General features: G+C 38.6%; 1 protein-coding gene across 3 annotated transcripts in view; it reads left to right on the top strand.

The window, feature by feature from the left end:
- Window positions 1–560: 560 nt before the first annotated feature.
- The window catches only part of COL11A1 (collagen type XI alpha 1 chain), a 209,532-nt gene continuing 186,965 nt past the window's right edge, over window positions 561–23,127 (top strand). For 2 of the 3 annotated variants that reach the window (XM_053591954.1, XM_053591955.1), the window contains exon 1: window positions 561–1,008. In XM_053591954.1, coding sequence (XP_053447929.1) covers window positions 903–1,008 — 106 coding nt within the window. In that variant the 5' untranslated portion in view covers window positions 561–902. Of the gene's footprint in view, window positions 1,009–2,053; window positions 2,324–23,127 lie in introns of those variants that run through there. The other variant, XM_053591953.1, reaches the window with a different exon arrangement.

The raw sequence follows: 23,127 nt of genomic DNA, 5'->3' as shown, positions 1-23,127 counted from the left end.
TTCGTTCCTTTCTTCTAAGTATAGGTTAAAAAAGGAATAAAAATACTTTTCGGAGTGTGCAGGGCGAGGAGTCCGCCGGTTGCACGTCTGCCACACGCAGCAGATTTTTGCGCGCGGGTAGGATTACGGCTGCCAGCCCCGGGCTCCTCCCCTCCCCCGCCGACGAGCAGGAGGCGGACAGACTGCGGCGAGCAGACAAGTAGCTGTTTTTATTGAGTACAGAAGCTCCTTGAAAACTCCGTGCGCTCCGGGGCTCTCCTGCAATTCCTTTCATTCCCAAAGCTCTGCAGCCAAGCACGCGTCCCGCGGAACTCCCTCCCATTTCTTCTCCGGGATTGGGGCCGGGGAGGCGGGAGCAGCAGGGTGGGAAGCTGGGGGGTGGGCGGTGGGCCGGGCCTGCGGAGCCCCGGTTCCCGGCGGAGCGAGGGGGGCGGGCTCGCGGCCGCCGGGAGGCGCGTGATTGGGCCCGACCCTCCGCCCGCTTGTCAGTTTCGCGCGGGAGCTGGGGGGACGCGGGGCGGGGGAGCGGAGTGGGCGGGGGAGGGGGCCGCCGAGCCGCTTGTCCGGCCCACTGACTGCATGAAGCCTTTAGGGGCACCGAGTGCTCTCGACTTGTTGGTTGAAGCCCCTCATCTGCCTTCAGTGTGAAGGCAGGGCCCGGCCGAGGACGCATCGGAGGGTCCCAGCCGCCGGGCCAGCCTAGAGGGAGAGGAGGGGGCGAGGGACAGGAAGGAAGGAAGGAAACCATCAAATTGCAAAGAAAAAGCCCTTAGACTTCTTCACCTCACGCTCCCCCATGGCTGTGTAGCGCATATCCCCGGCCGTACCTCGGAAGGGACGAAGTTGGTCTGCAGTCGCACTTTCGTGGGTTGAGTTCACCGGCGTGAGCGCGAGGCTCGGAGATGGAGCTGTGGTCCTCTAGGTGGAAAACGAAACGGTGGCTCTGGGACTTCACTGTAACAACCCTCGCATTGACTTTCCTCTTCCAAGCTAGAGAGGTCAGAGGAGGTAAGAAAAAAATGCATTTGGGGAGGTGGGAGATGCCGTCGGTCTCGCTCGCCGTCTGTGCCCCTCCCCCCTTTCCCTCTTCCCCGCCCCCAAGGGGGTAAAATGCCCTTAAATAAAATCCAGATTGTACCTGCCACCAGGTTGGAAGTGGAAACTGGGGAGAGGGAGAGGGAGAGGGAGAGATGTAGGCGGGACAATAATGGGAGGGGAGGTAGGTAGCAGGAGAAAAAGATCTGTCAGGCTCAGAGCCTGCTAAAAATGCCCTTCACCACTTTCCAGCCTCTTTGAAAAGAGGAAAAAATTCTACCTTGAACACAAGGGCAGTCATATAAAGCTTTTGTTCGAGGACCAGTCCTCAGATTGCCCTTTGAACACATCTTCTGGTTTCTTCAGATTCTAACTAATGGGAATATCTTTTTTAAGGGTGAACTGAGGAGAAAATATAGAGAAAGGGTATAAAATGAACCTTGATAAAGTTCTTTGTCTGCAACAAAGTGAGAAACAGGCTGTTTTACTTTGGGGGATATAAGAGAAACCAGGGGTTGAATCTAGAAGATTGAAAACAGTTTGTGTGTGTGGGATGGGGGGAAGGGGGAGAGGAGGTTTTAGCCGGATTGGCAGGTTATTAGGAACGTGTTCAAGGTAGAGAAAACACCTTCCGTGAATTTCCGTGCCCTCCTCCCCTCTGTGATTCCCCCTGCCACCTCTTCTTGCAGGTTGGACGTGCACTGCACTTGGAGAGTGATGAAAGTCGCCCAGCAGATGGGGGGCTGGGGGCGGAGGGGTAGGGATGGGGACGGCCGGGGAGGGGGCGCGCAGAGAGAGGTGAGGAAAGTTCCTACGTGGCACCACCAAATATGCAATGACCAGACCTGCTTGGAAGTCTGCAGCCCTGTCAGTACCCGAGGAGGGAGAGCGACTTCCCCCTCCCCCTCCCCCCTCCCCTCCTCTCCTCCTGCTCCCCTCCTCCTCCCCCGCCCTTTCCCGACCAGGCATCTGGCCCGAGCGGTCCGTTAGGTGCTGTAGACTCGGCCGGCAGGCGCCGCCTGCGGAGCTGAGCGAGCCCGGCTTCGCGGGGAGCGCGGAGACAAGCTGGGGGATAGGAAGAGGGTGGCGAGGATTGGCTAAGGGAGAAAAAAAGAACGTGCCAAGGCCACATGCGTCGGCGTTAGCGGAAACCTGAGTGTAACCTAGATGCCAAGGTCTGAGTTCTCCGAGGGGAGTCGGTCCCCGCGGAGGCCGCGCTCTGCGACCAGGTGTGTGTTCCCGCCACGCGCTAATGACCTTCACCTTCCTGAGGGGCCGTCAGCGCTGGGTTAGTCCTCCGTGTGACTTTTGTGTTTTTTTTTTTCCCCTGGTGATCACAGTCAGAGATTCCTTAGGGCCACACTTGAATTTTGAAAGGGGTTATGTTAATTTTGTTAAGTCATTCGTTTTCACGTTTTCGAGGATAAATAAGAGAGTCTTTGAAAGTAGATCCATCAAAAAGTTTGCGTTTTACCTATCTGGTACCTGGCCATCAGCTGGATTGGTCCATTCTGTCCGCAATTATGCCCTCTGCTGGTTAATTTATTATTTGGAAATTCAGGCTTCTGCCATAGCACTTGAAGCCTCGTAATGTCCAACTACATTGATATTGGGAAGAGACACTTGATTAAGGAAGAATGGGTATATCATTTCTTTTCCAGCATATCATACACATATAGGTAAGAGTCTTATAAGGGCATCTATTTACAAACATAGAAACAATTTTTTCAATGATAGATGAAATATAAGCTCAAGGGACACCACTGCATGAATTAAATGATTATTTCACTGAAGATAAATACGTTTCCCCCCAACACACTGAGCCTTTCTATAAATACTGATAATATTAGAAGATTAAATTTTTACATTTTTAATGTATAATGTTCTATTTTAAATCTGGCAACATCCTTGAGACATTTTTAAATAAACATCTCAGTTACCACATCAAGTTAATGGTGTAAAAATAACTTTGCCTATTGTTCAAAAGCCAAGTGATGTGAGAAATGGAAAAGCGTAGGATCAGACTTGCTGGGTTTCTGTTCGTCTTTTCTAGTGAAAAGTCATAGGATACTTTAGATCTGCGTATTGTAGGATTTGGGTATTTGTTTTATCAAGTTGCTTGGTGCTTATTGCTTAATGGGAGGCCACATAGTTACTTAAAACTACTTTTGTAGACATTCTTGTCTACTAATAAACTCCAAAAGGGAAATAGTAGTATATTAAAGCTTAAAACAAGAACACTGGCTCTCCAAGCGTGAATCACCACATACGGGAAAAATAAATGCTGTGTCCAGTTATAATACTGGCCTTTAGACTTGTGGTTGAAGTATTGAGTGGTACTTTATACCAGTTCTAAATAAAGATACTATATTTCAGCATCATACTATGATGTTGATTTCACTGAGTGTGGTGGTATGTTTGGATGGCTAAACCCAAACATAATTTAAAATAAAGTCTATTTTTTTATAAAATTAAAACATCAAAGCCTTAAAAAGGTCTAGGTTTATGGTAAATTTAGACTTTAGAGAAAATAATACAGAGGAAAGTTCTTGGATATGAGTGGATTAAATATTCACGATGTAACAGGTAGTCATATTTCCACTGAAAACTCAAACTATAATTTAAAAATATCAACATACTTTTAAAATACTTCAACTTTTACTGTTGATTTAGAATAAAAAGTCTAGGTGTAGTTTTTACAAGTATTTATTTACATTGATTTGAGTTTTGTGTTTTATATATTTGCCTATGGTTAACTTAAATGATTTGAACCTGGATTTTATTTTATGAATTTTTTTTTTTTTGGCAATTAGTCCATTATAGGTAGGATCTATAGGATTTACCTCAGATATATCATGACTACACTATGATTGTGTTAGATGATTTTATGTAAGGGTTTTTACTAACAGTTTGAGCAAAGATAGCTATAATTGAATACTAAGAAAATAATATCTGATTGGATTTTCTTTTTATTAATTAAAATTATATTCAACCTTTGTCAGTGGAGCCAATACTATGTCTTGCAAACAGTTGGTCATTTTTAGGAGGAACTTTGAAAGCTAGTCAGCAATTTGTAGTAAGCCCTGGAGGAGTGTTGTTTTGAGTGCCCGGGATCAGCAGGTGAAATGGTGCTGCTTCAGGAGCGTGTGTTAGTCCAACCTTGCAGAGAGATCAGATCTGTCCCTTTGGTCACTGAATCAGAAATCAGTTCAAAGATCAGATATGCTTCTGATAACAAAGGCCATGTTTGCTAAGATGATTAATGCAGTGTCTTCTGTTTGTTTTTAAATTCAAAATTGACCAAGTCTGTAGTAGGCAAATAACGATGAATAATAGGCTGCTTCTGAGAAGCATCTTCCTGAGTGCTATATACACATAGCCCAGCTTAGGTGGCACAAATAGAGTCAGTTTATTATGGGTTCTTTCACTTAATTGTCTATTAGTTTTGAAATTAATTTTACTAATATCTTAAAGTGACCATTTCCTTCATGGTTAATACTGAGGGGCTACTTTATAAAAGTTACTGAGAGGTATCTGTATAGTTTTAAACAAAATTAGGAAGTTGCAAAATGAGAAATATATTTACACAGATAGCATGATTGCTTGCAATTGAATTATGTATTTTAGAGTCAGGATCTCTCTTAATTTGTTACTGAAATAGAAGGATCACATTGTTGAAGCTAAGCTATCCATAAAGTACAGTAAAGCATACCTCACTTCTCAAATTTATGTGTTGGATTTCTGTTTGACAAAAATGTGTAAATAGTCACTTCTAAAAACATGGTATAAATAATCTTCACTCTGGTTAATTTATTGAGTTGTTGCCTATTTAATGGTAGCATAGTCTCAAATTAAGCTTTGTAGAAAGCATATACTACAACGCTGAGTTTTTAAAAGAAAAAAGATATTTACATGAGTTTTTTTAAAGACAAAAGAGAATCCTAGTGCTAAAGATTATAAAGATTGCTAATCAATCCTAACTTTTCATTTAGTAAATGAGGATACTAAGGCACAAAAAGTTGTTAAAGGAATAGTCATAAAAACAACCAAATGATTAGGGTATTTACAATTTTTTTGAGTGAGTAGAGTGAAGATCTTTAATAGTGATTAAAAAATCTTTAAATAATAGAAGTCGGAGACTTGATAAAATTACCAGGATGTTACTTAAATGTATATGTGCTGGAGTTTAGATTAGTGAGAAAGCAATTAAACGCAAATGCTCTTGATTTAAAGACAATTGGATAAGAAACAAGTCATAAAATGCATTTAAAAATTTTTCAGTGTTCTAAATTCAGAGAAATGTAGTTATTGATCCTCAGTATACCTCATTATGTGATTCTGTAAGATTACCTGCATCAGAGTAGAAAGTATAATAATTTCCAAATATTTTTTATACTTTTATTGCTGGATTAAGAATATAGTTTTATATTCTCTCTAAAGCTGTTGGTGGAAGACCAGGGTCAACTTTGAATTTTTTTTTTTTATTATTTATTATTATTTTTTTTTTGTAGAGACAGAGTCTCACTTTATGGCCCTCGGTAGAGTGCCATGGCCTCACACAGCTCACAGCAACCTCCAACTCCTGGGCTTAAGCGATTCTCTTGCCTCAGCCTCCCAAGCAGCTGGGATTACAGGCGCCCGCCATAACGCCCGGCTATTTTTTGGTTGCAGTTTGGCCGGGGCCGGGTTTGAACCCGCCACCCTCGGTATATGGGGCCGGCGCCTTACTGACTGAGCCACAGGTGCTGCCCTGAATTTTAAAGAAGCTAAGAAAATTATATGTTTATTTCTAATAAGGAAAATAATGACAAGCTTCAGATCTTTTATGTTAATTTTTATTGTTCGGATGATATATATCATATGCAGGCATGAAATATGGTCTGTATTAGTAAGTCAGGTAATCATCATGGCACACTTGCTGTGTGTTGTCTGTTTAACAGATATTTTTTTCTAAGTAAATGGTAAACTTTAGGAAAAATAAGTGAGAACTTAGTAGTGCAAATTCTAAATAAAGGTTTTATTTCAGATTTTCAAAGCATCTGAAACTACATAAATACTTTTTACCTCAGGAATAAATGGATGGTTAGTTTATAGGAAGTACTCACTCTAAATGAATTACTATGATATCTGATGTGCTGTCAACAACTGTGACAAATTTTATTACCACATGTGAAATACTGAGGAAATAAGGGAGGAAGAATTTGATTTTGTACTTCAACATTTGTTTCTAGAAGTTCATTCTTCAACTGTACTGTTTCTATCAAGTTAAGGCTCTTTCTGTCTTTAGGGAAAAACGATGCGTTCTTAAGGTCTTGAAGATGATATCATGGATTCATTTGTTATGAATTTTTAATACTCAAGATTAACTCCAACAATTTATATAAACATGGAGTTTTATAACATAGAGCCATCCCCATCATTTTCTGTAATTGTAACAATTACATTTAGGTATTTAAAAGCCTGAATTTTATTGGCCCCTAAATAAATTTCTCTTCCTTCCCTTTGGAAAAGTAATTAAGGCCAATTGGTGTGTTCATTAGGAATTCAAGGCACCTGCAAAGGGGAACTGCGAGCTGGTCTGCCTTTCTGCTTTTACTCCTCCACTTCCTTCATTTAATACTGGGGAAATGTGACCTGAGCTAGGAGTGGCGAGAGGAAACCAAACTTTTTTTTTTTTGACCATTGATGTTTTGTTCCTTAGCAAAGAAGAAAGAGAGGTATAGACTAGTGTTATAAAAAGTTGCAGTGTTCCCTTAATTCTCTCACTGCAGAGTCAACCTTAAATACAATTTTCAGTGTAATTTTTAATATCTTTTAATTTTGGACCTTTTTTGTCTCAATTTCTCTTATAATTTAATTCAAAACCTGAAGTTTTTTTTTTTTCATTTTGAACAGCCTTCTACATTTGATTGTATCTAATACATGTATTTCTTCTTTCAAAACCTTATCTGATTTTATTTTTATAGGCAAGTACCTTTTTTTTCCATCCTACTTTCAGACGTGTCAGAACTCAACATGACTAATATCAGCTCATAAAGAAGATGAAAGTCAATTTTTAAGTGATTTAGTGAGTAATATCTATTTATCAGTTACAGTCTTTGGCCTACTACTGAGTTGGCTAGTGGTTCTTTAGACATTGGCTGATCACCAGACTTACTGTTATCTGGTAAAATAAACTCTTTGCTTGCTGCGCATGGAATTAGAGACAGTGCTATTAATTTAGGAGAAAGAACTCAGAGAAAGGAAAGGTTATCAAATTTCAGAGTAAGAGACCAGCTTAAATACAACTTGACAATTGAGAACTAAAGCAAACCTGTGTAAAAGTGCTTTAGCACAATCAACTTTTGCAATTCCCTCAAACCTTTTTTTTTTTCTTAAAAAGCAATTCTTTCTTATTTTAACCAAATTTAATTGCTCTTGAATGGCCCTGTACTGTACAGGCAAATGAAGGTCCCTATTCATAGAACTTGAGCGCATAGAGTATCAGTGGAAGCTTCCTTCCTCTGTTTGACTGGTAAACTGACATCCGGGCTCAATGGCGTGAACCTTAGACTGTGTGGGGTAGTTGGCTTCCCTTCCTCATACAGATTTTCACATACGACTTCCTGAAAGGATGGCTGCCAGAAAGATCAGTAGTTGCAATCCTGAACAAGGCCAATGAGAATGCTAGGGCACTTTCCTACTTGGGGCTCCTGGATAGCTTTGCAGAAAAAGGGGTGCTATAAATATTAAAGTGGCGGCATCTTCCTTTACTCCTTTTGTGGGACTGGAGTCTGACAGTGGAGCACAGCCTTCTGCTGGGTTACTCTTCTTTGGAATGCTAACCAGTCTTGGCAGCACTTCACTGACTTTGAGGGTACCTTTGTTGTCTAAATGGCTTAGCATGATGTAGAGTGCCTTGCAGGATGTGGCCCCCTCTGCACGTTCAGGCTTGTGACCATCTGTTTCTCCTCCTAACCCTGCTCCCATGTACTCCCTGCACTTCAGCCCTCATAAACCTCTTGCCTGTATTCTGACCTATCTCTGAATACTTTCCCTGGAGTCTCTCTTCCCTTTTTGTCCATCTAGCAAATACTTTCTCATATTCCATACATTAAAATTTAACTCAAATGTCACAGTTCCGTGAAACTGTCCCTCATATGTCCAGGCAGATGTACTAGTGAGAGCTAATGCCCAGTGCGGGCTTAGTAGGTACAGGTTCTGTTGTGAGCACTCATTATACAGAATCTCATTTCATTGTGATTGTTGCCCTGGAAGTAAGTTGATACCAAAATACTTCTCTTACTCACAACAAAACTGAGAAATAGAGAAATTCATTATCTTGCCAGAAGTCACACAGCTCGTTAGAAGTAGAATTTACATTCAATCTTGCTTCAGAGTCTTTGCTTTTGACCACTTATTCATATTTACTTTTTTGAGTGTTCTCATGTGTCTACACAGCCTTCTAGGTTTGCCTTATGATTATAGGGCCTTGGGGCCTAATATTAATACACAATACAGCTAATACATTTAGCTGAACTCCAGAAAGCATCACATCAATTGTGTGAAAAACTTGAGCACTACTATGGAGAAATGTAAAGAGGCCTTGGCTAAGGGTGATGTTATAATTCTGGTAGCCCTTCAGCTTGGACTTAAGTTCAGTGATGGAGGCCGTGTGACTCCTAGTATGTTGTGGACAAGCCTAAGCTTCAGGGATGGTGGAGAACTCACTACTTTGGTTCCTTTGACTAACTTTTAGGAGCTGTTGATAGATGTATTCATGGACATTCAATTGGGGTTGTCATGGTTTCATTAAGTAACCAGGCCTCTGACAGATCGCTGCTTGCTCTAAATCAGGATCCACTACAGGGAACATCAGGTCTGATTCCATTGTGGGGGACTAAGGTTTGGGAATTTGCTTATTACCTTCAGTGTAAAAATGTCAGACCTGATCACCTAATGCTATTTGGAATGTACTCAACTGGAAGAATGTCACTGAAAGACATGGCTTGCAGAAACTAAACTATTATCATTATTTTATAAAGTGATCATATCTACACCAATCTTCCCTTAAGTCTAGGAGGTGCCAGGAAGTTGTAACTGTGATCTAATTTTGTTAGTGTTTTCATTGTTTACCATGGTGCCAGAATGGACAGTATCTGATACTGAGATGATGGATCATCTTCTTCTTCTACCTAGCAGACTGGAACAATATTAAAATCGAATTATCTTGGGATTGTATAAGGTGAAAGTTTGAGGACTTCCTCAAGTCATGTTTTTTTAGGACCCCCTCCCCCTTTTAACTCACTCTAAATGTAAATAAATTGAAATGCATCTCTAGCTTTTTCAACTGGGAAACAGTTTTGTGCATTCTCTCCAAAGATGCCTCTGAACATTTTCAGCTCCTGATGAATGTTAGACTTCTAAAACTATGTTTTACTTTAAGATGGGCAGTGGTATTTTTCTTCTGACAGCAGCACAAATCACTGTTTCACTTTCTTATTGGTAAACAAGAAGACAAGTTTAATTCAAGAATTACAGCCCTGTAAGTGGTAATTGGAAATATTTCTGTAAAGTATTCATTAATGAACTTTTCATCTCAGTTTTCTGTGCTATTGGGGATTAATTTTATGACTTTGCTTAACAACTGTTAGAAATAGTAGCCTATTCATCTATATATATAGTGTCAAAACATTGTACACACTTTTTAAGAAAGGAAAAGACCATATTAAAATTGTAATATTAAAGTCACCTTTGACTTATGCAATTATAAGAGATAAAAATATACAAGATGACAAACATTATTTATATGTATTGAGTATTACAATTTTAACATAGTTTTTTTTCTTTCTTAAAAAGTGTATATGTTTTTTTGGATCCTCTATATCAGTGGTTCTCAACCTTCCTAATGCCATGGCCCTTTAATATAGTTCTTGTGGGTTGCAACCCACAGGTTGAGAATCACTGCTCTATATGATTATTTTAATGAACTCATTCTTTCTTAGAAAGTAGTACATTAGATAGATCAGTGTTATTATTTTATGAAGTATTATCTTCAAACAAGAAGTACATAAAGCTTTGAGTGCTTGATAAGATTTATAGACATAATTGTAGAATGATTTTGAAGAAAGCTATGTAATTTTTATAATTTATTCTTAACTCTTACATATTTTAATCACACTAAGATCACACTGCCAGTCATCTTTATCTGTCTTTAGGCAGTGTTTCCAGAGTGTACACAGAGTCAGTCATATACTGGGCATATGATAAATTTTTTTTTGAATCAAGTGAAGTGTTGGTGACAGCTCTGATGACTTGTCAATGATATAACAACCTGAGATGTGATAAACGCTCATGCTTATCAGACACTGGCAATGTCTATGGAAGTATCTTGAACCTATTTCTGCTGATATTATTGCCATTTCCTAAAAAAATCAGTGTCTGTTTTGCCTTCAAGCCAGCTGTGACTTGCACCCTGAGTGCTCTGCCGTTCTGTTAAAAATTGCTTTTTATTCAGAATTTTGATATTGTCTAATCTAGAAATACCTCTTTTCAACCATGAAGATTGGGGTAGTTGGCCTATATTAAAGCACACTGTGCTTACAAACTCAAATATTAATCAAAAAATATTTTTGCTGCTATAATGAAAGCAGGAAAGACGTCTTTAAAGTACCCTTTATAGTAGGGAGTTATGGTTATTATGGAAAATATATGAATAAATAATCTTTGTATTTTATGAGAGCATATAAAAATGTGTATCTATTTATAAAATTTGGTATAAGACAAAACAGTAGCTTAACATTTCTGAACTTCATGTGATTATTCTTGTTTTCACTCAAATTATAGCATCTCTTTCCAAAATTGTAAATAGTGATTTTTGTTTCTGAGGATTAATATTCTAGACAGTTATCTCTATTTTGATTATTTGGAAGGAAAATTTGTTTATTGTTAGCATTTTTTAGTCTTTATTTGATACAACTTTCATTCAAAGACTAATAAATTAATCATGTCATTAATGAACTGGAACTTTGAATAAAATTGGTAGGCTGACAAATTTCCTACAGTTTTATTTCTAGCCCAGCATTCTCCTGAAATCCAAACACACAACCTTGACTGTCTGTTTGAAGATTTCTAACAGCGTTTATTGGGTCATCTCAAACTTAGGATGCCCCCAGAAAACCGTTCCTCTCTCTGTCTTCTCCATCTCGCTTAATGACAATAAAATTGATCGTGAAGGTCAAGCTAAAACCCTTGGAGTCAGCTGTGACTCCTTTCTCTCCTACCCCATTTCCACCCTGTCAGCAGCCCCTGTCTGTTGCACCTTCAGAATCTGCCCTGATACTTCATCTCTCGGTCCAAGACACCAACATTTTACCTATGGAGAATCACAGTAGTTTCTCAATGCTGTCTGATTCCACTCCAGGGATCCTACGGTCTGTTCTCAACATAGCAGCCCCATTGGCCTGAACAAATGAAGTGAGTGGGCAATTTCTGTACTTTCCAGTTTGCTGTGGATCTAATACTGCCCTAAAAAGTTAAAGCCATGAAGAGTAAGTTAGTTCATGTCATCCTTCTCCCCTTAAGCTTCCAGTGTTTTTTTCATCAAACTTGGAATAAAATCCAACTTCCTTGAAGATCCCACAGGCCCTACACAATCTGCTCTCAGTATAACCTGACCTTTACTTCTCTGACTTCGACTTTTATACCCCTATTAGTCCCTTTGCTACAGACGTATTTGTCTACTTGTATTTCCTTTAACATTCTGGGCCAACTTCACACTTTTTGTTCTTTGCACTTTTTGTTCCTTTTGCTTAGAATCATTCTGCAAAAAAGATCAGGATAGAGGAGCCACCTTTGACTTTCCAGACTTTGCCCAAATATTGTTTTCTTATTAAAGCCTTTCTTGTTCTTCTTCTTTGATATTTTAATCCGTGCCTCTGCAGCCCTCCTTATATTCTTTTTGAGATTTATTTTTCTCCTTTAACTAATGGAATATTTGTCATGTCTAGGAAATAATGATGTTTTAAATTGAAGATACAGATGTTTTAATGCTTTATATAACACGTAGACATAGATCATTTTAGAGTACAAATATTGTCTTAAATTATTTAAGCTTTCAGATATTAGCCACATCTAGACTATGTAGGTGTAATCATTCCCATTGTTTTTCATTTCATTTTATGTGTTTATACATCATCAGTGTGGCAGCCAAATCCCACATCAAAGCCCTTTTCATATTTGACGTACACCATGGATATTGGGCCAGATGTTCTAACAGATTATACCTGTGTGGAAAAGGCAATGGGAGTTAACACTTTGTTTCATTGCTTTAATAGAGCAATGGTGATGGTTACCTAGAAAGTAGATGGGAGATATTCTTAGCTACAGAACTAGAAAGCAACTATAGACTAGTATTATCAAGGAATGGTTATGTACACTGATATGCAAAGAAAATTTATTTATTGTTCTTAATCAATGAGAAATTCAGGATCCTTCCTTTTATGTACATTTGACCCTTGAACAAGGTGAGGGTTATAGGAGCCAACCCCACACACATGGGAAAGTCTGAGTATAACTTTTGATTACCCCAAATTTAACTACTAACAGCCTACTGTTGACTGGAAGTGATACTGATGATGTAAACTGTTGATTAACATATGAAGTATTTTATGTTATATGTGTGTATATACTGTATTTTTACAATAAAGTAAGCTAGAGAATAGAAAATGTTATTAGGAAATCAAAAGGAAGAGAAAATATATTCACCATTCCCTTTATTAAGCAGAGGTGGATCATCATGAAACTCTTCATCTTCTTGATTTTTATGTGTAGTAGACTGAAGAGGAGGAGGAAAAGGAAGGATAGGTCTTGTGTCAGAAGTGGTGGAGGTGGAAGGGGTGGCAGGAGAGGCAGGTACAGTTGGTCTAATTAAAAAAATATGAACTTATCATAATTTCTGTCTTTTTTTTGGTCGGGGCCAGGTTTGCCAAGTTTTTTTTTTTGGCTGCGGCTGGGTTTGAACCCTCCACCTCTGGTACATGGGGCCTGCACCTTACTCCTTTGAGCCATAGGCACTGCCCAGAAAGGTACATGTTGTAGAAAAAAGTTAAAAACAAATTGAATAATCACAGTGCCTCTGCCATATTGTGTAATGCCAGTTTGTTTTCTAGCACTGCTTCTCTGTTTTCTTCCTCATCTTCTGGCGTTGGTACGGAAGCACTCATCTTCATCAAGTTTTCTTCTGTTAAGTCTTGTGGTATAGTGTCTATTAGCTCTTAATTGCTTCAGGGTCTATATCTTAAACCTTTCATTCCCCACCTTGTTTGTCACATTCGATCTTTTTCATGGTGTCCTTTCTGTCATAAAACCTGTAAATTCATGCACAATATCCGGACACAGTTTTTCCTCTAGCAGCAATTTCTTGTTTCAGGCTTGATGGTGTTTACATGTTTTTCTGGCATCTTCAGTGGTGTAAACCTTTATGATGTTCTTTCTGTCAGGGTTCTCTTACACAGTGCTGAAGTCCTTCCCATAGATACTGTGTGTAATGAGACTTTAGGGTTCTAATGATCCCCTCCCTGATCTACAGGCTGAAACAGAGGTGTTGTGTTTGGGGGCTAGCAGACCACTTCAACATCTTTGAAGTTGAACTCATGGGGTTCTGGATAGCCAAGGACATTGTACAGTATTAAAAGAACTTTAAAAGGCAGTTTCTTACTGGCAAGGTACTTTCTGTCTTCAAGGACAAAGCATTCATGAAATGAGTCCCGGAAGGGGACATTGTTGTCTAGGCTTTCTTGTTGTGCAGCTGAAAGACTGGCAGCTGGCATCTATCTTTTCTCTTCAGGATTCCAGGGATTGCAAATTTATAAATGGGGGAGTCCTGATCATAACCCTGACTGAATTTTCACAGAACACTCTAGTTAGCCTGTCCCTTCCTGCCTTAAGCCTGATGCTCACTTCTCTTCCTTACTAACCAACATCCTTTGTGGCATTTTTGCAGAATAAAAATGTTCTGCATTAAAAACTTGTTCTAATAGATAACCTTTCTCCTCAATGATTTTCTTGTCTTCTGTCTCTTGATCAGCAAAAGCTGCTTCTGTTATCTTGACTTTTTTTTTTTTTTTTTTTTAGAGACAGAGTCTTACTTTATCACCCTTGATAGAATGCCATGACATCACAGCTCACAGCAACCTCCAACTCCTGGGTTTAGGCAATTCTCTTGCCTCAGCCTCCCCAGTAGCTGGGACTACAGGCACCTGCCACAATGCCTGGCTATTTTTTTGTTGTTGTTGCAGTTTGGCCGGGGCTGGGTTTGAACCCACCACCATTGGTATATGGGGCTGGGGCCCTGCTCACTGAGCCACAGGTGCCATTTTAAGCCATACTTCTTTCTAAATTATCAAACCATCCTTTGCAGTCAATAACGTCTACAGTGTAAGATCCTTCACCTTATTTTAGGTTTAGGTTGTCATGTAATAACTTTGCTTTTTAAATCATATGAAAGTGTATAGGTTGCATTTCTTACAGCAATCCTACACCCACTTAAAAGCAGCATTTCCAATACCAAATTTTTTTAAAGGTATTTTTTGCAAAAGTGCAAGATTTTTCCACCTCCTGGTATAGCTGCAGTGATGGTTTCATAGATTTCCTTTTCCTTTTTTACAGTGGTTCTTATGCTGGATTCATTTGAATCCTTGAAATGGCTAGTAATCATAGCTGCGGATCTCAATCTGTGCTACTCATCAAGCAATTTGACTGTTCTGTAATGTCATAATTTTTCTCTGCTTCTTGGGAACACTTCCAGAACATTAGTGGTACTTCATATGGTCTCCTGGTCAATGTTTATGGTATTGCACTAAACACAATGAAAGATATGTGAGAACAGCGAGAGATACCCTTTTTCTGAGACACTCAGCTTACTAGAGAGATGAACTGCTCCTGTGGTGATGATTAGCATCCCAAGGCAAATTAAGTAAATACAACACTTGAGCTCACTGCAACAGCAACAGGAGGTGGCTATGAGATTATTATAATAGCACAGTAAGTACTATAGCTAATTTTATGCAGCTATGATTTAATACTACCTCCATCTTTACATTTGTTTACATTTCTCTATTGCAAATAGTAAGTGTGTGCTTACATTTTCATAAATTTTCTGTAAGTGTGTGCTTAAATTTTCATAAATTTTCACCTTTATACTAGATTTGTATATATTTTCTGGTAGTAAATGACAAAATACAATTGTATCATTGTAAGAAGGTCTCACAATTAAGTTCATGAACTCATCCTAGAAAAGAGCTATATACCTCATTGCTGAATATCACTACAGTCACCTTCAAAGTATCCTCCTTGGGAACCTATGTACTGATGCCAGCACTTAGTTCACTCTTCAAAACAATTGTGGAACTCCTTTTCTAGAATGGCCATCAGAACTATCATCACATTACCCTTGATATCCTGCATGTCATCCAAATATCTTCTTTTCAATATTTCCTTTATCTTTGGATAAAGAAGAAAGTTATTGAGGGCCAGATCGGGTGAGTGGGGAAGGTGTTACAGTGCAGTTATTTGTTGACTGTAAAACCTTCTTCATTGACAGCTGTGTGAGCCCTTTGCTGTTGTTCATTGGTGAGCTCCTTTGGGGAGCATTTTTGCACATGCCTTTCTCATGCCAAGGTTTTCAGTTAAGATTTTTCTGTTTCCCATAGATGTTTCCTTGGTGTGCTGTGCTTCTCACAGTCAGCCAACAATTGTGATACATAATTTAATGAATTTTTTAATATTTTTTATGGTTGTGCTCATTAATGGCCTCCCTGACCTCTCATCAGTGACACTTTCTTTCCCTTCAGAAAATGTTTGATTCACTTGTACGCTGCCATTTTCTTTATGACATTTTCCTCATCAACTTGGAATAACTTGTTTCTGATTTCACTTTCACTCTTGCCAATTGTAACAAGAAATTTAATGTTTGTTCATTGCTGTAATTCAAGCTCCAACACTCTCACAATGGCATACAAAACACTCAACAGCAATGATGTACACCACTCAGAAAGACACCACCACGTGTTGACATGAACACCGGTGTAAGACACTGATACACCAAAGTTATCAAGCCTTACTGAGCTGATTGTACAGCACTGCCCTGTAAGTGCATGGTAGCACTTAATTGTCAGGCCTTGTAAGCTGGTATCTATATATATTTTGTATATTCATGATACATATAACCTTTTTTCTAGTTTTTTGGCTGTGTTTAAAGGCTATGTGGTTTGTCTGAAAGTTTTTTCACATTATTACGAATATCCAAAAAATTCTCCAATTATTTTATTTTAAAAAATCTGCATGAAAATGGACTTGCACAATTCAAATCTTAGTTTGGGGTCAACTGTCTTTCTCATAATCCTTGAATAAGGCAGAATTAAAATTATAAATAGTCAACAATAGGATGTGGCTACAATTGATTTTGATTGAGGACACAATGTTTTCATTGCCAACTTCAGAATATTTTACTACGTATTTTTTCTTAACTTTTCCAGCTATGATTTTCTTATGATATTGATCTTTTAAACCAGTGTTTTTATAGAGATGTAAGAAAGTACATTTACTTTTGTTCCTTAGCTCTGTGTTTCCTTATCATTTTTGTCTCTCTCTGTCTTTTTTCCCCTAAAGACAGAATCTTGCTCCATTGCCCTGACTAAAGTACAGTGGCATCATCATAGCTCACTGCAACCTCAAAATTCTGGGCTCAAGTGATCTTACCTTAGCCTCCAGAGTAGTTGGGAACACAGATGTGAAGCACCATGCCCAGCTAATTTTTATTTTTATTTTACTTTTTTTATAGAAACAGGGCTTTCTATGTTGCATAGCCTGGTTTTGAACTCCTAGCCTCAAGCAATCCTCCCACTTTGGACTCTTAGCTCAGAGTGCTAAGATTACAGGCATAAGTTATCATACCCATCCTACATTACTATTTCCTGAAAAGGTACCAAAGGCTTACTACGTGCTTTGTTTAATAAAATTAAACATACCAAGTAGAATGTGGGATTATCCAATGTGAATGAAAGACCTGTGGGATTATAGGAGAGGGTCTCATGAACTACCTGAGAGGGATAAGGAAAGGTATCCTGGTAGAAGTTATGCTTAGGTTTAGACCAAAATGTTGGCTAGGTCTGAATGCACCAAGTTTCTTCTCTGGTTTCACATTAGACTCATCTGAGAAACTTTAAAAAAATGTGGATGCCTATTAGACAGCTGTGGTGGCATGTATGTGTGGCCTTATCCACTTGGGAGGCTGTCGCAGGAGGATGGCTTGAGCCCAGGCATTTGAGGTAACAGTGAGCTATGATGACATCACTGCACTCTAGCCTGGATGACAAACAGAATGAAACCTCATCTTAAAAAAAAAAAAAATTGTGGGTGCCTGGGCCCCACCTCAATCATTCTAGTTTACTAGTTCTATGGTGGGTCCAGGCATCTAGATGTTTTAATAGCTCTCCAGCTTAGTCTAATGACAGTAAGTGTTAAAAAAAATCAGTCAGCTATCCTTAGCCAATCAAAGAAAGACAAATAAATGGGGGAGGGTATATTTTAGAAACTGAAAGTTTATTCTAACCAGAGCAATACATCTGTAGGTGGGCAAGTGTGTAAGTGTTACTGTAGATGGCTCACGGGCAATCTGTGGCAGTGATTTCCAGACGGAGATGTGATTTTTCTCCAGAGGTGTTTGGCAACCATGGCGCATCCAAGGAGAATCTAGAAAACTTAATTTGTTCAGTGTTGATGTCATGCTGGGCAAGCATGACTGCTTCCCTGGAACTCCGTGCTCTCTTGTATCCGTGCTACCGTATTTGTTGTTTCTTTCCGCCTCCTCTTCACTGATGAACTCCTATTTGTCCTCCAGGACTCAGCTTAAAAGGGCAACAAGATAGTAGACATTTTAGCTTTTGTGAGCCGTGCACTTTCTGCTGTAGTTATGAAACTCTGTCATTGTAGAGTGGAAGTAACTATGGACGATATATAAATGAATGGGTGTTGCCGTGTTTCAGTAAAAGTATTTATGAGAGCGAACTTTAAATTTCATGTAGTTTTCATATTTCAAAAAATATTCTTCTTTTGATTTTTAAAGCCATGAAATATTATAAAACCATTATTTTCTCAAGTACCATATGAAAATAGGCAACAATTGGCCAAGGGAGATAGCTCCTGCCTGTAATTGAGCACTCTAGGAGGCCAAAGTGGGAGGATCAGTAGAGCTCAGGAGTTCGAGACCAATCTGAGCAAGAATGAGAGCCCCATCTCTGCTAAAAATAGAAAAATTAGCCTGGCATTGTGGTGTGCCTGTAGTTCCACCTATCTATTTGGGAGGCTGAGGCAGGAGGATACCGAAGCATAGGAGTTAGAGGTTGCTGCGATCTAGGCTGACACCACAGGCACTCTAGCCTGGGCAACAGAGTGAGACTCTATCTCAAAAAACAAATAAAAGGTAACAAGTAGATCTTAGCCTATAGGTATAGTAGGCATACAGAGGGTGCCAAACAAATGCATACACATTCTAAGAAAGGAAAAATCTGTATTAAATTTTAATACTAAAGTCACGTTTGACTTTTGCAATTACAGTGGCTTGTATTCAACTTTTGTTACTTGTGTATGTATATAGAATATTACAATTTTAATATAGTTTTTTCCTTTCTTAAAATGTGATATATATAGATAGATATTTTTTGGCACCCTCTGTGGTTTTCCCATTCAAAGGCCTTATTAACAAATACCAACTCAGTTCTGACAAAAAATCTTCAAGGAAATATCTTTGCTATTCTCACTTTATAGATGTGGAAGCTGAGGCACAGAGAAGTTAAGCAATCTGTCCAAATTACACAGATGCTAATGGTAGAGATGGACCTTAGAAGCAGTCTTGCTTGTGATGTAATCCTGCCATTCACTACGAGCCTGGGCAGTTTGCTGAGAAGCTTGGAGGAGGAATTAGAGATAAAATGGTCAAGGCAGTGTGAGATAATACGTATTAGACCAGCAATCCTTGTAGGTGATGAAGGCAACAGAGGCCAGAAGACCAAAGTCCAGGGATCAAACTGATCAGTGAATGGGTGGGACATTCAAACTGCCCATTGTTGAGTAGGCCTCAACGATTTTTGTTTCAACATTAGCAAGCCCTATGAACTTCAGAGGAAGTTGCTTCCATCTATTTTCACATTATTGTGTTTTACTTTCCTATGTTTTATATAGCCTGTTTGTGTATGTGCATGTTTGTGTACGTGTGTGTACCTGTTTTTGTCTAGTTTGGCAAAAAAAAGTTGAGTGTAGGCGAACAATTAAAACTAAGAGTGAAAGGTACCACATTAGGAGTCAGCGCATCTAGCCTAGCTGTGGGAGATAGGGAATGCTTTGTGGAGAAGACAGCACATCACGTATATTCTACTCATTTCTCAGGTGAGGTGGAGCTCAGAATTTCGGACAGAGGAAATAGGACTTACAAAAGCCTAGGGGCAAGCGAAAGCTCATGGTGGTTTCTGAGAAGTCTGAGTTCAGTCTGGTTTGAGTACTGAGTGAGATGGTATTACAGGGCAATGAGAGTTAAGAATGGACATGCTTGCAGTGGGGATAGACTGGGAGGAGAAGTGAGCCTGTCTGGATTATCAAGGTTGTATGTGCAAGGAATGGGAATACCTTCTGGAAGTCCGGCCCAGTTCTCTGCAGGATTTGGAGCAGTGGAGTGACATCTGACATGGGCTTTTGGAAGCTCAGTCCAGCTTTGGCAGATTGATGGGAAAGGCGTGCAAGCTGGTAAACAGACTGAGCGCTGAGATCTTAAGGTCTCACTTAATAAACCTGTGGGTATGCAGTAAAATGCAAGAAAATATTACTGAACAAAATATTGTGCTGAATGGGATCCATCTGAAATGCTTAATTGTGGTCTGTGCCCAGTTGGCTACATAGAGACAATTAAAATATTAAAGGGATTAAGAATTTCTTTCAATATGGAAACTTTACTTTCTTGATAAATCATGTTCAGCCATACTAAATTACTGCTTTTAATCTTTAAAAAATTGTATTTAGCAAAATATATATAAAAAGTTTCCTACATATATGTGCATATGTATACATGTGCAAAGAAGTAGGATCTGCTCGCGTATTATGCGTGTTTATTGAGCACTGTGATTATGAATGGATTATGAGATCACATAATGGGCAAAAATTTCAAGTGGCTTAATTTATTATTTAGTTTATTTGAAAGAAAAATGACTTAAGATTCGATTAAACTGTTTGCTTTTTTGTCACTTGGTATGCCTTTGTAGAAAAAAAAATTACAAAAACTTTTATTCTATGCCCATATTTTTTAGTGTTTTCTGAGGAGTATGCTCTTGCAAAAGGTGAGTGTGTTTAAAGATACTTTGGAGTGAAGGAAAGTTGTGGTGCATTTTATGTGTTATTGACCTGTGCTCGGTTGTGACCATGGCCATGGGGCTGCCTTCTTTTCTTCACAGAAGAATTATAGCCTTTATAGCTATTTGTGTCTGTCCTGAAGTCTTTATTCAATTTTACTGTTGAGAATGGCTTCAGAACAAGAAAATAAGATAAAATAAGCAGATAAGATGCCACGGCTTTTGGAAATATTTTCTTCGAAAGTCGTTTATATCCTGTAACATGAATTGAGTTTAATTTAAAATAAATATGAACATCAGGAATCAATTAACTGGCTCAGGATCGTTTTAATGTATTATAGGAATGTTTTAAGTCTATTTTTGCAGAGGTTTTATTGCGGGTATGGCAGTGAGGGTGGCAAAGTGGAAAGAGCTTAGAACTGATATTTACATTGTCTTTGAGAGTAATCTTCCTCTGCTCTGCTATTCTCATTTCTCTCTGCACGGTGGGTTTAAGAACATACGGTTTGTGAGCGTTAATTCCTGGAAAGAATGTGGCAGTGACCAGCACGTATTTTGCTCTCTGGCCATTCCAGTTTTTATAATTATTTTCTTAGTGATATAAGAGTAAAGATAGAGTAAAAATGGTCAGATATCATATTGGCCACTAAAAACAGGAAAACTGTGTTCTGAAATATTATTATAATTTCATATATCAGATGTGCTTTGTGAATCACTGGCCAGCATGTAGCCTGCTCTGAATATTTAATTTTAAACACGGATAGGCAGCCAGTAGAATATACGTACAGCAGGACCTTGAATAGTGTTGTTTTGGGTTCAACATGTTAGGTTATAACAAAGATTTTTAAAAAATTACTTCCAGCCTGGGCCACTGTCTATTTAAAATTTGCCCTTGTCTGTGTGGGTTTCCTCTCGAAAGTGAGGGAAATTGGTCTCCAGGGTACTGAGAAATGAGTGTGGATGTGTGTGAGTGCACCCCGTGATGGTGTACCCACTTGCCAGGGTAGGTGCCCACCTGGCATTCCGAGCTGCCTGGACAGGCTCCAGCCACCCATGACCTTGCACTGGCATAAGCAGGTTGGAAAGTGAATGAATAAAAGTTCATAAACTCTTCAATAATCATCCAAATGCTTGAAAATAACGGAATGGATGTCTGAAGAAAGCACTCAGCGAGCCACCGTATTTGTGATTGTTTTTGAACTGCCTGGGGGTAGAAGGGGCTCCTTACTATTTTTGCTTTGCAAATAACTCATTCATTGATTTAACCTGCCACCAGTATGACTGCGTTACTCACAGATTCACCCAAAATTGAGTAAATAATTATCTTGCTTTTTATTGATCTTTCTTAAATGTATACGTAACTCACATTTAGTTCAGCATTTAAGGTAAGAAGTGTTTGGGGGTCTGAATTTGAAGCTTGCCACAGGAACTTGTCAGGATGTCTTTCCTTTTTATGACTGAATAATATTACGTCACATGTACCACATTTTTGTTGATCCTTTCATCTGTTTATGGGAACTTGGGTTGTATCCACATTTTGGCTCTTGTGAATATTGCGGCAGTGAGCAACAGTGTGCAACTATGTGCTCAGATACCAGTTTTCGATTATTTTGGATTTATACATAGGAATGGAATTGCTGGGTCATAGGGCACTTCTGTATGATTTCACTTAAATGAAACTTCTAGACTGGGCAATTTCATATTCCTTGCCAGGAACTAAGAGGAAAGGGGCAGCGGAAGTTACTGTATGATGGTAACTAAGTTTCTGTTTGGATTGCTGGAAAAGCTTTGGAAATAGTAGTGACTATTGTACAGCATGGTGAGTGTAATTAATGAATTGTACACTTAAGAATGCTTACAATGGCCAATTTTATGTTATATATATTTGCCACAGTTAAGACAATGAATAGTGTAATGTACCAACAACGATTGAATTATACCCTTTTACTGGGTGATTTCTATGGTCTGTGAATTCTATCCTAAGCATTTTATCCAAATAGGTTATATTTAAAAGAAAAAGTTTAGAGTTCTAAATATATTTTATATTGAGCACTTCACGGTAGCTGGAAGCAGCTGGAAAGAAAGGAATGGAGAAATTTATGCTTCCACCAAAAAAATAGGCCTTTGTTACACACTCTGGAGCTACATAAAAGGGGAGGGGCAAATTAATGACTCATCTCCAGGGACTTTCAAAGTTAATCATGACACACCTATGAATGTTCCAAGAAGTAACTGGCAAATTAAAAAATTAACAATCAACAAATTATACATAGATACATATATGTACGCATAGTATCTGTGTATGCCTTTAATGTGTATACGTATACTTATGTATCTATATATGCCTTTATATACGTGTGTGTGTGTGTATATATACCTGTATATACTTTGTGAATAAGAAGTAAAATACTTTGTGAGAAAGCCCTCAAAACAAGGCAGTATGTTGGACTGCCTAATATTTTTTGATATGTTTCTTTCAACTCCTTTTTTATTTAAAGTATGGCACAGTAACTGCATATTTTGTAATATTTGTGTATAATATTTATTGTAAATTTGAATCTTCAAAGTCACCTGTCTATATTATGTCTATATTATGAATAGTTGAATAGGAATTTTATTAGAAAATAATGGAATTATTTATAGATGATGGTTTTCACTTTAATTCCAAATAATTTTATGCCCTGGAATTATTAAAATTTTACAAATTAGAATTGAA

Source organism: Nycticebus coucang, chromosome 5 (assembly GCF_027406575.1).
Source record: "Nycticebus coucang isolate mNycCou1 chromosome 5, mNycCou1.pri, whole genome shotgun sequence".
In the NCBI taxonomy this organism is placed as follows: Eukaryota; Metazoa; Chordata; class Mammalia; order Primates; family Lorisidae; genus Nycticebus; species Nycticebus coucang.
The sequence above is the reverse complement of the archived record's forward strand: the minus strand, read 5'-3'. Positions and strand labels throughout refer to the sequence as shown.